Source organism: Octopus bimaculoides, chromosome 21 (genome assembly GCF_001194135.2).
Source record: "Octopus bimaculoides isolate UCB-OBI-ISO-001 chromosome 21, ASM119413v2, whole genome shotgun sequence".
NCBI classification, from domain to species: domain Eukaryota; kingdom Metazoa; phylum Mollusca; class Cephalopoda; order Octopoda; family Octopodidae; genus Octopus; species Octopus bimaculoides.
Window position 1 is genome coordinate 7,480,358 of NC_069001.1, and position 13,722 is coordinate 7,494,079.

Below are 13,722 nucleotides of genomic sequence, written 5' to 3' on the forward strand. Positions count from 1 at the left end.
GGGGTGGTGGGTTAGAATGTTGATTAAAATGAGATTGAAAAGACTAAGGACAGAGAGAGAGTGGGGGAGAGTTGAAAAGGGTAAAAAAAAAAGAAATGAAGAAAAAATAATGAGAAAAAAATAAAAGGAAAAAGAATTTTGGTAAGATGAATTTTGATAAAATAACTCCATGATGGAGGTGGATAACTCAAAGACGGGGTGGGGTGGCAGGGATCTATCTCCATGACAGAGGAACACAACTGCTTGATGGAGGAATATAGTTGCATGATGGGGGAACATGATTGCATGATGGGAGAACATAACATGATGGGGGAACACAACTGCATGATGGGGGAACACAGCTGCATGGCGGGGGGAACACAGTTGCATGTTGGGGGAACACAGCTGCATGATGGGGGAACACAGCTGCATGACGGGGGAACACAGCTGCATGACAGGGGGACACAGCTACATGGCAGGGGAACACAGCCGTATGATGGGGGAACACAGCTGTGTGACAGGGGAATATGACTGCATGATGGGGGAACACGACTGTATGATGGAGGAACATAGGCTTTATATATGATGGGCTTCTATCAGTTTCTGTCTAACAACACTCACAAGGCTTTGGTTGATCCGAGGCTACAGAAGACTCCTTCCCAAGGTGCCATACAGTGCAGCAGAACCTGGAACAATGCAATCAGAAAGCAAAATTGCTGGCCTTGTGCCAAAATTTGAAACCAATATTTTCATATTAGTAAAGGCAGAGAGCTGGTAGAATCATTAACACATCAGGCAAAATGCTTAGAGGTATTTTGTCCGCCTTCACATTCCGAGTTCAAATTTCACCAAGGTTGACTTAGCCCTTCGTCCTTTCAGAGTTGGTATAATAAGTACCTGCTGAGCACTGGGGTTCATGTAATCAACAAATCCCTTTCCCCCAGAACTGCTGGCTTTGTGCCAAAATTTGAAACCAATATTTTCATATCAATTAAGGCAGCAAGCTGGTAAAACCGTTAGCATACCAGGCAAAATGCTTAGCAGTACTTCATCTTTTACATTCTGAGTTCAGATTCCGCCAAGGTCAACTTTGCCTTTTGTCCTTTCAAGGTCGATAAAATAAGTACCAGTTGAGCACTGGGGTTGATGTAATTAATTTATCCCCTCCTTCAAAACTGCTGGCTTTGTGCTAAAATTTGAAACCAATATCTACAAAAATGATACAAAGATTTAATGTTGCTGTCGCCCTTGTAGTAGTAGTAGTAGTGGTAGTAGTAGTAGTAGTAGTAGTAGTAGTAGAAGTAGTAGTAGTAGTAGTAGTAGTAGTAGTAGTAGTAGTAGTAGTAGTAGTTGTGCTTGTTTACACTGCAATAGACACAGATGACTGATACCTGTTCAGAAATCTCACCAGCAAAGAGAGAGACATCGAAATCTTAAAGAGATAACAGACACAGTATGGCTTCGAAATGCACAAAAGCAAATGTTTTCACTCTTGTTAAGCTTTTTGCAAATCGTTGCAAAGAAAATATCAGAGGAATTCACAACGGAGACTCCAGTTCGTAATGCAAACCGTAGAAACTTCTCTTGTAATTGGTCCTTGTCTCCATACATAAACATCTTGAGAAGACGACAGCATTACTCAACAGGAATTCCATCACAGAATTGTCTCTATTCATTCTTCGGTGTATTATGACAGCACTAAGTATAAAAATGGACATCTGTGTTGTGTTTATATATGACAAAGGAAATGGTTTTATCACTGTCATTAACATGATCAACATCGTCAATTTAATGTCCTCTTTTCCAGACTTGCATGGGTTGGACAGAATTTATTGAGGCAGATTTTTCTATGGCTTGATGCCCCCCTAGTTGCTAACCCTTACCTGTTTCCAATCAAGGTAATATATGGGGACATAAACACACCAACACCGGTTGTCAAGCAGTGATGAGGGGACAAACACACACACACACACACACACACACACACACACAGATCTATACATATATAAGACAAGAGTCTTCCAGTTTCCGTCTACCAAATCCACTCACAAGGTGTTGGTCAGCCCAAGACTATAGTAGAAGACACTTGCCCAAGGTGCCATGCAGTGGGACTGAACCTGGTACCATGTGGTTGGGAAGTAAGTTTCTTACCACACACGCTGGCACCTATTAAAAAATAATTTTACAAATATGTCCTTGTAAGAAGAAAAAAACAATTTATCTTACATTAAATTCTTTAAACCATTTTACTGCCAAAATTCGCAGAAGTTTATTCTCAGAATTTAGTCAACGTACAACAGATATTGAAAGGAAAACCCCAGTTCTTGCAGCAGTAACAGGGTGCTTGTTCTTGCTTCATGTTACCAAGTTTTTATAAAAATATATGCCTGGAGGCTTCGTACATCCGCAAAATAATGATAAATCATACCCCCCACCCCCACCCGCCGCCTCTCTTTAATGTCTAAGAGATGGAATGTAACACCAGAATATCACTGCTGAGTATCGCTTTGCACTTCTCTTCCAGTTATCTACTGTAGGGAATTTAGAATTGCAAGGATCGGGTGTTTAGTCACTCTGTTTTTGAAGCCATCAGGGTCATCCTGACTTTTCTGGTAGAAGATATCACACAAATAACCGTCAAACACAGACACACGTACACACACACACGACAGGCTTTTTTCAGTTTCCACCCAACAGATCCATTCACAGGGCTTTAATCAGCTATATTCTTTTATTGTTTTATTCCTTTACTTGTTTCAGTCATTCGACTGCAGCCATGCTGGAGCACCACCTTTAGTCGAAGAAATCGGCCCCAGGACTTATTTTTTGTAAGCCTAGTACTTATTGTATCAGTCTTTTGCCGAACTACTAAGTTACAGGGACGTAAATACACCAACATCAGTTGTCAAGCGATGGTGTGGGGGACAAACACAGACACACAAGCATATACATATATATACATACATATATACATACATATATATATATATATATATATATATACAATGGACTTCTTTCAGTTTCCGTCTACCAAATCCACTCACAAGGCTTTGGTCAGCCTGAGGCTATAGTAGAAGACACTGGCCCAAGATACCATGCAGTGGGACTGAACCCAGAACCATGTGGTCGGTAAGCAAGCTACTTACCACACAACCACACCTGCACCACATGGCTTAGTGGTTAGGATGGTTCAATACATGGTGGTTAGGGTGAGTTCAATACATGGTGGTGTGATGTGTCCTTGAGCAAGACACATGTTTCACATTGCTCTAGTCCACTCAGCTAGCAAAAATGAGTTGTACCTGTAATTCAAAGGGCCAGCCTTATCACATTCTGTCTCATGCTGAATCACCCCGAGAACTACTTTAAGGGTACACATGTCTGTGGAGTACTCAGCCCCTTAATTTCACAAGCAGGTCGTTCCATTGATCAGACCAAGTGGAACAGTCATCATCATAACCAACGGAGTGCCAGTAGTTTAAATACATTTATAAATGTATGTGTGTGTGTGTGTGTGTGTGTGTGTGTGTGTGTACCCTTGTTTAGACATCACACAAGGCTCGTAAATGTTGTCGTGCAGGTGAGGTTGTTTATTTGCAATCTTCCATAAAAAAAAATATGTCTGGCCATGGGGAAATATTACCTTGCTTAGAAACAGATAAAGGTTGGTGACAAAAAGAGCATCCAGCTTCAGAAAAAATCCCTCTCAACAAATTCCGTCTGACCCATGCCGGCACAGGAAAGTGAATGTTAAGATGATTATGACGATGATGATAATGATGAGGATGATGATGACAATGTTGATGCTGCCGGTGATAATGATGGTAGTGATGGTGAAAGACATGTATGCATCTTGGATCAACAATATTTATCTCCTTTCCATATATGGACAGTCTTCATGAATTAAAATATACGTCTGACTTATCCACATTGTGTTACTGCTTATTTCATTTATTTCACAATGTTGCTAGTCTCGTTTCGTCAGTTATCTCAAAGAAGAAAAACTAAGAAGAAAAAAAAAAAACCCCAGAAAAATTAAGGAAAAAAAAAAAACAAAAACAAAATAGAACTGGAAATTATAAACCATGGAAACTACTACTACTTAATATTGGTGCTGCCACCTGGTGATGGTGAGGGGTAGATTATTATTATAATTATTATTATTTTTTTTTTTTTGTTGGCTTGCACATGTGCATTCAGCAGTCAGCTGTGAAAGAAGCTGAAAATTGTAAAAAGCTGAAGGCAAGAATGATTTCAAGTGATTGCAGAACATATGCTGTTGTTTTTAGATTCTACCTTCAGTTGTTGAAGAATCTTGCTATCATCGTGTAACGAGATGTTCCAAACCAAACCAGACCAAACCCTGCCATCGTGCCACACTGAGATAAAAAGAAAACTGACTTCAATAAAGTCAGCCCTACTTTACAAATAATTATGTTCCTTCTAGATAGAAAGATAACGGCCCCAAAAATATACAAAATAAAAGGGTAGATAATAACCAATCTTATATATATATATATATATTCAGAGAGAGATTTTATATACATAAATATACACACACACGTGTGTGTGTGTGTGTGTGTGTATATATTTATATGTGTGTGTGTATATATATATATATATATATATATATATATATATATATATATATATATATATGTATACACACACAGATTAGATAGATAGCTGTTTCAGTAATTACAAGATTTCTTTAAAGAAATACCCCACACTAACATATACACACTAACAGATAACTTTTATAGGAAAGCTTATCCGCTAGGCTGGCTATAGTGGCTTAAACCAGTAAAAATATATTGAGGAATGATTTGAGTAACAGAAGTCAAATCATGGGCAGAATCACTGGTATGCTGGACGAAATGCTTATCAGCATATAATCCATCTAAGTTCTGAGTTCAAATTCTGCCAAGGTCAATTTTACCTTTCATCTTTTCAGGGTCGATAGATTAAGTACTCTACAATACACAAAAAAAAAAAAAAAAAAAAAAATCGATATATTTAATTATATATAGGAATTAATTAATATTGCAAAGGTGGGGAGGAATGGGGTAAATTTGGGGTGGCTGGGTAAAAATGGTGGTCGTGTGAGAAGGCGTGACTGTAAGGAGAGTGGCTGTGTGAGGAGAGTGACTGTGTAAGAAAGGGTGGCTGTGAGAGGAGAAACTCTGAAAAGGGGTGGCTGTGTAAAGTTGTAAGAGTGGCTATATATATATATATGTATGTATATAGGGCGATGCAAAGCATACTGTATGAGGGGGTGGGGTAGCTGTGTGTGGAAGGGTGACTTTTATAAAAGGGGTGGCTGTGAGGTGATGACAGGAATGCAGTGATGGCTGTAGTTGCTGTGTCACCAACTCCTTCCGTACTCTTCCCTCCGCCCTCATCAATTCATCGTTAACATTAACATAAATAACGAGGAGAAAACTGGGAGTTAGATTTCAAGTTAAGATACAGATAGGGATGGCAGCAGGGAGGGGGGTGAGGAGATTGATAATGGTGGTGGTGGTGGTGGTGGTCTTGGTGGGATGAACTGTTCTGAAGACTGGAGTCAATGAGGACAACAACAACAACAACAACAACATCGACGACGATGGTGGTGGTGGTGGTGGTGGTAGTGGTGGTGATGAAGATGGCGGTGGCAGTGATATGATGTTATTGATGGAGGCAAGAAAGCTTGGATGTATATGAGGGGCTGGGAGGGGGGCGAAGGGGACAATGTACAGAGGTAGAAAGTGGGTAGGGGGTAGAAGGAAAAGGGACAAAGGGATGGGAGGTCAGTGTCCTTAGAAACAGAGGTGGACAGATGATTGGTAGATTAGGGTTGAATAATAATTGGTTAATGGGGTCGAAGTGGGACACAGAGAATGTGAGGGAAAGTGAGAGATGCTATAATTATTAAAGGCAGCGAGCTGGCAGAATCGTTAGCACGCCGGGCGAAATGCTTAGCAACATTTCATCTGTCTTTATGTTCTGAGTTCAAATTCTACCAAGGTTCACTTTGCCTTTCATCCTTTCAGGGTTGATAAATTAAGTAGCAGTGAAGCACTGGGGTCAATATAATCGACTAGTCCCCTCCCCCAAATTTCAGGCCTTGGTGCTTTTAGTAGAAAGGATTATCATTCTAATTATTATTATTAGGCGCAGGAGTGACTGTGTGGTAAGTAGCTTGCTTACCAACCACATGGTTCTGGGTTCAGTCCCACTGCGTGGCACCTTGGGCAAGTGTCTTCTACTATAGCCTCGGGCCGACCAAAGCCTTGTGAGTGGATTTGGTAGACGGAAACTGAAAGAAGCCTGTCATATATATATGTATATATATATATATATATATGTGTGTGTGTTTGTGTGTCTGTATTTGTCCCCCTAGCATTGCTTGACAACCGATGCTGGTGTGTTTATGTCCCCCGTAACTTAGCGGTTCGGCAAAAGAGACCGATAGAATAAGTACTAGGCTTACAAAGAATAAGTCCTGGGGTCGATTTGCTCGACTAAAGGTGGTGCTCCAGCATGGCCACAGTCAAATGACTGAAACAAGTAAAAGAGTATTGATATTGTAATTATTATCTTTTGTCGTTGGTGTTCCTCTTTTTTGAGGATTTTACTAGCAAAGAACAATAATGAGGCATGCTGGGAAGTGTAATGGTAGATTCTTCAGCTCCACAGATCAAAAGAAACAGAAGCAACAAACACAACATCCACAACAACAACAACAGCATCAACAATATCAGAAAAAACTCCATTGTAGACAATAATGTTTGTTTTGAAGATTGTCTGTTTTGGTTGGAACCTGAACCATGTTTTGTTCTTCAGGGATTATTTCATGTTATTCCATCTCCTTCTGCCCCATCGTCTCCACCTTTCCCCAGATTTCTTCCACCACCACCACCACTACTACTACTACTGACAACCTTCTCCACCATCCTCAAGAGTTCTTTACCATCCTGCCGCTAACTTCACCATCTTTACCACCACCAACATCATCTCCCCCCCCACCATCATTATCACCACCACCACCATAAATCATTGGACTTCTTCCCACCCACCCCTTACACCATTCCCTTGAAATATTCTGTAATATTCTCATTACTAATTAACTCAGGATTAATGAGGTATTTATTACTAATTAACCCCGAGATCAACGAGATTTTTATTTCCTTTCTGTAATATTGAGTTTGTTAATTTATTGTTTGTTTGTTTGTTTGTTTCTAGAAATTTTGGCTCATTTACATATTTATATATAATTATATATTTATTTATATTTTTTTAATTAATATTATTATCATTATGGAGTCCCCAAACACTGGATCTTCAGGAAATGTTTCCTCAAATTTATTAACTAAGAAACAGAGAGACAGAGGGAAATAGAGAGAGCGTGTGTGTGTGCGCGCACGTAAATGGCATGGCTGTGTGGTAAAAAGACTTGCTTCCCAGCCACGTAATTCAGGGTTCAGTCCCACTGCCTGACACCTTGGCCATGTATATGGTACAGCCTTGAGCCAACCAAAGCCTTGTGAGTGGATTTGGGAGATGGAAACTGAAAGAAGCCTGTTGTATAAATATGTGTGTGTTTGTGTAAATTGCATGGCTGAGTGGTAAGAAGCTTGCTTCCTAACCACGTGATTCTAGGTTCAGTCCCACTGCCTGACCCCTTGGGCAAGTGTATATGTAGATATGTGTGAGTGTATATACATGTAAATGCATGTGTATAAATATGTGAGCTTGTGTGTGAATATATAACCATGTGTGTGTGTGTGTGTGTGTATGTGTGTGTGTGTGTGTCTATAGCCACGTGTGTGCGTGTGTGTGCATAACCACGTATGTGTACATGTGCATGTATAACTGAGTGTGTGTGCATGTAACCATGTGTATGTGTGTTTAACCATGTGCATGTCTATAACTGTGTGTGTGTGTGTAATGTCTATAGCTGTGTGTGTGTGTGTATAACCGTGTGTGTGTGTGTGTGTAATGTCTAGAGCTATGTGTGTGTATAACCGTGTGTGTGTGTGTGTGTGTGTGTGAGTGTGTGTAACTGAGTGCCAAACAGTACTTAAGGAGAGAGATATGATGTCAAAGAACGCTTATAAGTATGTTAAACACTAGACTTGCCACAAAACCACCACCACCACCATAACAATGATCCTCATCATCACTGCCACCATGCCCACCACCACAAAAGTATGTAAGTGGTCATCCGATGAAGGCTCTTAAGTGCAGTGTTATTGAGAAGCCCTTCCAAAAGAACTTTCCGCAGCCAATCTGGCCCCACTGACCAAGTGGAAGTAATTTTCAGTTGTCATGACTCACACTATCCAAGAACAACAACAACAGGAGCAACAGTGGCGACAATAGCAACAACAACAACAACCACCACGATTTATTTATCTAATAATATTCTGGGATCATATCAAATTAAGGTGGCATATAATTGAGAAAAGTTGCTTAGTGAAATAATTCTTGACATTATAACCCTTTTGTTATTATATTTCTGTTGAGACGCTCTGTGTGTCTTTCTGTTAATTTTAATTATAACAAAGAATTTAGTAAAATAACTTGTAAGTAGCTTACTTACCAACCACATGGTTCTGGGTTCAGTCCCACTGCGTGGCACCTTGGGCAAGTGTCTTCTACTATAGCCTCGGGCCGACCAAAGCCTTGTGAGTGGATTTGGTAGACGGAAACTGAAAGAAGTCCGTCGTATATATGCATATGTGTATATATATGTGTGTGTATGTTTGTGTGTGTCTCCCCCAACATCGCTTGACAATTGATGCTGGTGTGTTTACGTCCCCGTCACTTAGCGGTTCGGCAAAAGAGACCGATAGAATAAGTACTAGGCTTACAAAGAATAAGTCCTGGGGTCGATTTGTTCTTGAATGGCTTACAAACATCATTCAGGCTGCAATTGTTTTTTTTTTTTTCCCAGCACACAATCTCAGATCAAGTCACTTGCTATGCAAGTACATCTCCGTAATATCATCACCATCATTTTCTTAATCTCTAACAGAAGCTCAAAGCCACAATTTTGACCAGAGATGCATACACCACTCGCAATATATGCCACGACAGTCAAAGGAAATATAAAGTGCTTACGTCTTTGTAATAACTTCAATGACTCTACCAAACTCTCATAGTTCCAATAACATCTAATCAAAGATCAAAGCTGTTCCCAAACAAATGAAACTCAGAACTACAATTTTATTATCATTTAATATAATACAGAATAAACCGAGATTGTCTTTGAACGACAACTTTATTTTCTCTCTTTTCGCACAAACAGAAATATGTGAGCACATATACATGAACACACGCACATAAAAATAGACACACATATACACACACAGAAATACAGACATAGCTACATACACACACGAAAATGCTTTTAATTTTAACGAGGCAGCTTTTGTAATATTTTATTTAAAAGCCAAGTATTGTTTTTGTTGTTAGTTTCTGACAATTCTCATAGATTATATATATTTTCTCATTTTTTTTTTAATATTCTTATTTATTTGTTTATCATTGAAGAAACAGTCTCTATAGCAATTATTTACCATTCCACAGTAACCAGAATGGTTATCTATTAACTACAGAAGATTCTGATATCAATCAGGCGGCACCATAGTCTCATCAAAGAACTAATGGTTTGAAGAAAAGAAATTAGCCATCTTGTAGAGTTAAATAATTTTTACATTGTCAAGCTAGGAAACACACACACACACACACACACACACACACACACACACACACACACACACACACACACACACACACACACACACACACACACACACACACACACACACACACACACACATACACACAAATACATGAGCACATATACATAAACACACACACACCCATAAAAATAGACATGCACACACATGTGAACACACACACGCACAAACAGAAATATGTGAGCACATATACATGAACACACGCACATAAAAATAGACACACATATACACACACAGAAATACAGACATAGCTACATACACACACGTGCACACAAATACAGACAACCACACACAGACATATATGCATGGGCACATGCATTCACTCACAAATGCACACACACATACAGGCCCACACACACACGCACACACACACACACACACACACACACACATCACTTATTTGTATGAAAGTGATCAGAGATAAAAATCATTCAGAAAATTCCCATCAAATAATGGCAAGAAAAACAGAAAAAAAAAAATCAAAGTGGTTTTATGAAGTTAAATATTTACAATGTCTAGTTTAGATATTTACACGCACACACACATACACACACACATATATACAGGGTGCGATGGTTAAATAATCACCATTTTATATTTTTTATTCCACACATGTGCATTGTTTGTTTTTGATTTTGTCAACTACACAGTATAGTAGGGTCAGTTGGGCACCGTCTGTGAGAAAAACAGGCACCATGGCACAATTCACCAAACTACTTTGTATGGGTTACGTTTAATACCAGAGGTAATACCAAATCTTGTAGATTTTAATATTAAGTAACAGTTAGGGTAAAAGTATTTCTAGAATTGGTTCATCACAAATTGATCTCCATTTGGTACCAAAGTATATTGTATGGATTGGGTTATGCTTAACACCAGAACTATAAACAGGGTTAGAGATTTTACTGTAAAGGTTAGGGGAGATTTTGGAAGAACTGGTTTAACAATCTATCTCTTTACTCCTCTTCCTTCCTCCCACCCCTACTATTGAAAGAGGAAAACAAAGAAAATCAATCATATTGAATTCTTAAACCTTTCAAATGATATAGACTAATTTTGAGTTCTTAAGTTATGTTGTACTGATGAGCCCAGAATAAGGGTGAAATAGTGCGATCTATAATGATAGGAATATCCAATAAATGGATTTTATGAAAATATGGGAAACATCACATTTTTTTTCACTCACAGGAAAAAAAAAAAAAAAATTATAAACGCTGAAGTGGTTCTCTCCCCTTAAGGAGAATATTCACCCTCTCTATTATTTCATAACAGTCATTCTTTCACTCCTACTCTTTTACTCCATAACCAAACAGCACCAGTTGTTGTTGCCAATCAAGTAATGATGTAACTTGACCTATATCTACTTGATAGGTGGAACTGCTGTTTTTTTTTTTAATATACAAGTGTCATCCTCTCCAGGATAACTTCCAAGTGTAAATGGCAATGCCCTTCAACTTCTTTTAGGCATTTCCATTTAGATGTGTCCATATATCATATCAAGGAGACACAATGACGGAACTGTTAGTATGTGGGACAAAATGCATAACAGCATTTCCTCTGGATCTTTACATTCTCAGTTCAAATCCTGCTGATGTATGAAACTTTGCCAAGGGACTAGACTGAAACATGTGTAGGCCTTTTAATGCTTATTTTAAAATTACAGTTACATGTTCCTTTAAAATCATTTATTTGCTATATTTTATTGTGCAAATGATACAAATAAAATAAGCATCCATTATTAACTCTACGTTTTCTTATATCTATAATATAAATTGAAGTTGGCAGACCATTGTATTCTTTCTTGTCTTGAGATTCACGGCCAAACGGCTGGGTGGATTCATGCGAAAAATGGCACACATGTGGAGACGGGTGCATGGAACGCACTTCTATTTTTTTTCCTAGCCCCCATACTTACAGAGAAAATCGATTAAAACAACCTGCATGCGTGTATGTGAGTGTGTGTCACTGAAGCCATTCATACATATATACATATTAATAAATAAATAAACTGAATGATAAATTTCATTTATCTCTCTCTCTCATGCCTAACCAAAAATGATCACAGCCATATCATCCAAACAGACCGGGTGAAACCGGGTTTAGCTGCTAGTTAATATATACATATAAATCTGGCACACAGTGGTTATGCTCATAAGGGTTCCAGTTAATCCAATCAATGGAACACCCTGCTTATAAAATGAACATGCAAGTGGTTGAGCGCTCCACAGACACATGAAGGCATGTGGTTTTGTGAGACCCAACCTTCCAAGTTCTTTTACAGGGCTTAGAAAAACTGAAGGACCGCTGCAATGAGTGTGTGAATCTGAGAGTTGAATAAAATCATAATTAACCGATACTCCTCCATTTTCTTTTACCAGAAGCCAGGAACTTTTCAGCATACCCTCTTGTATGTGTGTGTGTGTATGTGTGTGTGTATGTGTATACATATGTCTGGCTGTATGTATGTATATACATACACTCTTCAGAACCGTGCATGCGTATGCACATACACTAAATACAAATAAACAAATATGTATATAAAATTTTATCTCTCCCACATGACATCAAACACACACACATACACACACACAAACAATGCATGCATGCATACACGCAAGCACATACACGTGCGTGTATTTATTTTTATATATATATATATATATATATATATATATCAATGTCTTTCCATTAACCAATATTCCTGCTGAAGTTTAAAACACAAAGATCTGTTAGACTCAACAACAACAATAATAATGACAAAACAACATAAACGTAATATCTAATGCTATCAGAAACATTTAAGAGTAAAAACAAAAATAAACAAATCACTTTGTCAAGAAAACACTGGAGGTGGGGGAGGGGAACAGTTATGTTAATAGCGATGCTAGTTTAACATCATGAGAACTGGAGTAAGGTGGAGGTGGGGGGATCTATCATCATCATCATCATCATCATCATCAATGGTATTATTGGTTTCACTTTACCTTACATTCTACAGTTGTGTTGTTGCCCATAGCAGCCTCTTTTGACAGTGTGTATACAGTTTGAAGAGGATGTATATTTTCGTTCCAAGAAGCATCTTGCCTCTAAGATGTCTTTGGTTACATGTAAACAATGAACGAGCCGAGGGAGGGGCAGAGAGAAAGAGGGGTGGGGGTGGGGAAGATGGAGAGAAAGAGAGGAAAATGAGAAGAGAAAAAGGGAAAGTAAAATGGTAAGAGAGGTAGTGGGGCAGAAACACAGATAAGAATATGTATTGTTTATATATGTGTATATATATCTGTAGATATATTATACATACATACATACACACTTATATATATACACACACACGCACACATACAATATTGAAAGTAGGTATGTGTGTATGTATATATGTACACACACACATATTGTGTGTGTATATATATATATATATATATATAGATACACACACAATATTGAAAGTAGGTGTGTGTGCACACACAATTATGTACATATTCTTTACTTTTTTTACTCTTTTACTTGTTTCAGTTATTTGACTGGAGCACCTCCTTTAGCCGAGCAAATCGACCCCAGGACTTATTCTTTAGAAGCCTAGAACTTATTCTATCGGCCTCTTTTGCCGAACCGCTAAGTAATGGGGATGCAAACACACCACCATTGGTTGTCAAGCGATGTTGCGGGGACAAACACAGACACACAAACATACACACACACAGACATATATATATACGACGGGCTTCTTTCAGTTTCCGTCTACCAAATCCACTCACAAGGCTTTGGTCGGCCCGAGGCTATAGTAGAAGACAATTGCCCAAGGTGCCACGCAGTGGGACTGAACCCGGAGTCATGTGATTGGTAAGCAAGCTACTTACCACACAGCCACATGTGGTATTCAACCGACACACCTGTGAATTGGATGTTTTACACACTGCTTTGAAAGAATTCCTTTCTTAAGCTTGTTACTATATATATATATATATATATATATATATATATATATATATATATA

At 38.5% G+C, this 13,722-nt stretch overlaps 1 protein-coding gene across 1 annotated transcript in view; it reads right to left on the reverse strand.

Annotated features, from left to right (window-relative positions):
• Positions 1-12,777, reverse strand: part of LOC106883894 (disabled homolog 2-interacting protein-like) — a 285,725-nt gene extending 272,948 nt beyond the window's left edge. Inside the window, exon 1 of the mRNA XM_052975485.1 lies at positions 12,713-12,777. Within this exon, the coding sequence (XP_052831445.1) occupies positions 12,713-12,742 (30 nt within the window). The 5' untranslated portion in view covers positions 12,743-12,777. The remainder of the gene's footprint in view (positions 1-12,712) is intronic.
• Between the last annotated feature and the right edge of the window lie 945 nt (positions 12,778-13,722).